This window comes from Vicia villosa, linkage group LG7, assembly GCF_029867415.1.
Source record: "Vicia villosa cultivar HV-30 ecotype Madison, WI linkage group LG7, Vvil1.0, whole genome shotgun sequence".
In the NCBI taxonomy this organism is placed as follows: Eukaryota; Viridiplantae; Streptophyta; class Magnoliopsida; order Fabales; family Fabaceae; genus Vicia; species Vicia villosa.
In genome coordinates this window covers 287,424-292,292 of record NC_081186.1, presented here as the reverse complement: position 1 = coordinate 292,292, position 4,869 = coordinate 287,424, and the positions used below count along the sequence as shown (strand labels likewise).

Genomic DNA, 4,869 nt, shown 5'->3' with positions numbered 1-4,869 from the left:
AAAGGGTTAAATATATTTTTCATCGCTACAAATAATTCCATATTCAATTTTAGTCCCTAAAATTTTTTCTTCAAAAAATGGTTCTTCTAAAATTTTCTGTCCATATTTTTGTTCTCTAGTGACAATTTCCTCTAACGGAAGCTGACGTGACACACCATATTACATGCCACACTATTTAAAATTTTGACTAAAAAAATGTTTTATATTAATAGGATTTCAAATCTCCCTAATCCCAAAACGCTTTAGATTTCTTTAACTATTCTTCTTCTCTTTTCACCATGTTGTTCTAACACACGTTCCTTCTTTTTTAAGCTCATGTTTTTTCAGACAACATTAAACTTGCACTTGCATCATCATTAAACTTTTTTTTCCAACTCCTAACGCTTTCTTCTCTAGTATAGAACTTATATAAGTACTAAAACTAAAGGAGTTTAAAATCTTTCTAGTAACTTCTTAAAATATAACATGTTTCAAATCACTAGTGGATTTATAAAAATCGCCATCATGTAGTTATTAAATGTATGAAAAATATAAGTAGTATTTCAAGTATAATAATCTCTTTTTAATATAAATTGTTTTATTTGTTTTGCATTAATTTAAACAATAAAATAAATACATGATATACATATATAGTTATACGTAGTTGCTTAGAGTTTTGTAATAATTAATAGAAAATTAACGAATTGTGCTCCATTTCTTATTTGTTATTATTTGATTTTAGTCTTTTTTTTATTTCTTTGAAGAAAATTTTTTAAGGGACTAAAATTAAAATCGACAATATTTAAGAGGACTAAAAACTTGACTCAATTCTAAATCGTGAGAAAATTAAAGTGGTCATATTAATAATCGGTGGTGGCAATCGCTGACATTCAAAATGGTGGGTTACGATGGTTCGAGTTTATGGTTAGATTAATGTTCGACAATGATCATAATGGTGGTTAACAGTGATTGAAATGTTAATTTTAGGTTGTTAGAGTGGTGTGCAAAAAGTGATCATCTGAGTTGGATGAAGTGATGATAAATGGTGGGTATAATGGTAATTAGAGGTAGTCAGATTGGAGATTATATGATAGTGATCATATGTAGGGGTGGCAAACGTGCATGCCTGTTCTGCAAAAGCCCACTACAAAACAGGGTGGGACGGTGTAGGCTTTGTTATAGGTGTTGTCCTAAAACTTTGTCTCGCCTCGGAAAACAAATGAGTGTAGGGCGGATTGGGCATTGCACGTTTTAAGCCTAAAAATTACAAATTTTTATGTTAATGTTCGCGCGCGCAAAAGTCTGAAAAAAACGGGACGACATATTAGAGGATACAAGTCTAAAATCTGGTCTGTCGCGCAAAAAAATGATGGCATATCCGATAGGCATGACTCGTTTTGTCACCCCAATCACATGCGGTCATAATGATGTTCAATAATAATAGGTCGTAGTCAAGTCACAATATTAGTTATGATAGTCTTATAGTCTATACACTATCGGTAATAAAAAACAATAAAATTGTAAAACTTTTTTTTTAATTTTGAATTTTAGAAAGAAAAAAAACTATCTCTAATTAAATAAAAAAATTCTTCTTAAATTGTAAAAATGGTAAATCATGATCTTCAAATTAGTAAAAGAGAACCATTTTTTTTCTTAAATTGTAAAAATGGTAAATCATGATCTTCAAATTAGTAAAAGAGAACCATTTTTTTTCTTAAATTGTAAAAATGGTAAATCATGATCTTCAAATTAGTAAAAGAGAACCATTTCTTTTCTTAATTGTAAAAATGGTAAATCATGATCTTCAAATTAATAAAAGAGAAAAGTGATTATTTTCATGAATGTATCATAAGTGCTGTCATTATAATCTCTAAATATATTAAAATTATAAACAATTCTATAAATGCTTTTTTAAATTATAAAAACTGAATTGACTAATGAAAAATAAATTTAAAAATAAAATGATTTACAAAATACACATTTTAAAATTAATATGACTTGCTAAGATGATACTTAAAAATTTCAAATGACTAACAAAACACAAATTCACAAATACATATCAATTTCATTAAAATTCAAGATTATTATAATGACAACACCTCACATATTCAAAAATTCAAATATTAAAATAATTTTTAAATATCTTTTTTGATAGGAATCAGATATTTTCTGCACACAATTGCAAGACTAATTCCCTTGGCTTGAATTTAACACTCTTGTATGTCTAAGACTAAGTTCAAATCCAAAACATCTTATTAAATTGTAAGAGATCATTTAATAAATTGCTCTTGAGTTGAATTCAGACAATATATATTTTAAATGCAGCTGTGTTTCTTTCTTCAATAAAATTTAAGAATAGAGAAATGAGTGAATTGAAAAACAAAGACAATGACGCTGTCCTATTTCTTATAGCTCAAAAAGTTACAAAAAAGTCTCAAATAGATTTGCAGAACCATATTGCTATCTACTGCATAAACTTGAGCAATAAAAATAAAATAACTTGATCGTCCATATTGCCATTTTGTCAAAAAAAACTAGCTATAAATGAAATATATAATCTTGTGAATTACGAAGAAAAATCCAATATTTGTTCAGCATATGATCATTTGGCTCAACTTCATCCCACTTTCCAGTACAAAATATAGCATAAGCATCCGCGGCATACCTGATCAAAATATCGCATTCAACATGTTATTCAAACCTCAACCGTAACGATAAAAGCCACACATGATAAAAGAGAACATACTTGCCGACACTATGGAGTTCAGTTACATGGGTCCAACTCTCGGACAAGTATTCACAAGAAAGGCGTTGCAGCATCGCCGACCTTTTCCCTTGAAGACCTAATGACTTTATTACCTCTTGTATCTCATCTCTTGATACTCGCATGCAAGACTCGGCGTCCGGACATAACTTGAAAAACTCGTCTAAAACTTTTTTTGTCTGCATTTTGCAAAATAAGCTTATCTCGTCTTAAAATACAAAAGCAGAAAAGTTATTAGCACACACCGCAGAAAAGATGTTTTAACAAAAGTAAAAAATTCCACACTTGAAATGTGATCGATCATTGAGACGTTGACACTCCCTCCAATAACATTAGCAGCATCACATCACATGAACATTGGACTAATTTAATCATAACTTTCTAAGCAAGAACTTAAGTTCCAAAGCTAAAAAGTTTCAAAAATGACATTATAGAAATGCTGTCTAAGGGAATACTAAGAAACAGTTTAGAAAGAAAAATCAACAAACAATAGCAGTTAAGCCTTGTAAAGCAAATCAGAAAACAGAAAGATACAATAGCAAAACAAACATAAAGGAACGTACCTGCGCACCAGTAGTTCGGTTTAATAGCATACAAATAACTAAGACTCTCCATGGATCATGAAAATGATCCTCTTGAATGAGATTCCAATGAGAACGTGGAGGCAGCCAATTGTTTTCCGGACTTTTTCTTTTGTAAGCTTCCTTATATCTCTCGGCCTTAAGAAAAGGTTGAGTTTTCTTACCACGACTTTTGGATTTCATTTTAGAAGGAACAGGAGACGAACCCTCTTCAACTTTAGGTGCTTGTTGAAAGGAGTTAGATAAATCTTCAAGTATCGATTCAAACTTAATTTTAGCCTCTTTGACTATAGCTCTATATTCAGATTCACGCTTTGTTGAAATCGACACACTCCTACTATGGTATACATATTGATTCAAAAAATCATTAATATCCTTCATACAGTTATCTTCAACTTGATACCCTCCTCTAGAGGAGTCAGAGACATTTTGAAGTAACAAACTAGCCTTATTTGTAATCTCTTCAACTGTAGCTAAATATTCATAGATTTGTGCCAAATAAGAAGAATCTTGGATTTTCAAATTTTCAGTTGCTTCACATTTCCTCTTCTTAACACACTTTCTAGAAAGACAAGGAGACAAAAACACCGTTTTCTTTGGATGCTCCCCTTCACTGCTTCCCTTATATGCAAACTCATTGAACAGATTATCCACATTCTTATTTTCCATTCACCTCAACCTAACTATCATCAAAATCAAATTACCAACAAATTAAAAAAGAAACAACAACAAGTTCTTAAACCTAAGTATCATAAAAACGGAAGAAAAAAAAAAAGCAAGTACAGAGATGTTGGGTTGCTTTTTACCTTGTACACAACAAATTCTTGATTTTTACCAATCGGTTTCTGATTCGCATCAAGATGTAATAATCAAGAAATTGAGAGAAGAAAGAATGGTTTGGTTAGGGTTTAATGCATTTTGCTGGAATCCCAAACGGTGAAAAAACTTTTATTTTACAAGCACATCATTTTATTTATCTTTTTATTTAAATCTGTAAAGTGAACACGGTTTCTTCACAAATTATTCATTTAAATATTTGTTTTTTTTTTTAAATTAGATAAATTATCCTTACAATAAGAAAAATATAATTATTTTGTAATGCCACAAATAAGTATCTTTTAAAATATTGTCATGTAAATATATTTATAATTTTTATTAATAATATTTTAAATATGATTAATATGAAAAAGCAAAAGAACTAGACAATTCGAGTTTTATGCTTTGGTACACCGACAAAGTTAAATTAAAAAATAGTGTGAAAATAATCGTAAACAAAAAGTCGAAGAAGAATATTGTAGATGTGAAAATAGTGTGATCATTTCATACCTTCAAATTTATAATGAAACAAGATATCTTTGAAGTTATTAGTTTTTACACGCATGGGTTGAGTTAGCATAACACAAGTAAAATTTTGAGAAGTTTTAAAAGATTTATTTTAGAATATAATATTTGTTTGGAAGAGGCTTTGTTGGTATGAATGGAGGGTATGGTCTTAAGTAGCTAAACACAAAGGATAAATTCATAAGTTTTCATCGATTTTTTTTT

At 29.5% G+C, this 4,869-nt stretch overlaps 1 protein-coding gene across 3 annotated transcripts; it reads right to left on the bottom strand.

The window, feature by feature from the left end:
- Positions 1 to 2,309: 2,309 nt before the first annotated feature.
- On the bottom strand, positions 2,310 to 4,288 carry LOC131616868 (methyl-CpG-binding domain protein 4-like protein). 3 transcript variants are annotated; one of them, XM_058888324.1, is made up of 4 exons: positions 4,131 to 4,288; positions 3,307 to 4,007; positions 2,726 to 2,922; positions 2,310 to 2,644 (listed from the first exon to the last, which is right to left on the bottom strand). In XM_058888324.1, the coding sequence occupies exons 2-4, from the start codon at positions 3,991 to 3,993 to the stop codon at positions 2,518 to 2,520; spliced, it is 1,011 nt and encodes a 336-aa protein (XP_058744307.1). In that variant the 5' UTR covers positions 3,994 to 4,007; positions 4,131 to 4,288; the 3' UTR covers positions 2,310 to 2,517. The 3 variants fall into 3 exon arrangements, with proteins under 3 accessions (XP_058744307.1, XP_058744309.1, XP_058744310.1); XM_058888326.1 differs by having other exon boundaries at positions 3,307 to 4,003; positions 4,131 to 4,277; XM_058888327.1 differs by lacking the exon at positions 2,310 to 2,644 and having other exon boundaries at positions 2,651 to 2,922.
- Positions 4,289 to 4,869: the final 581 nt, after the last annotated feature.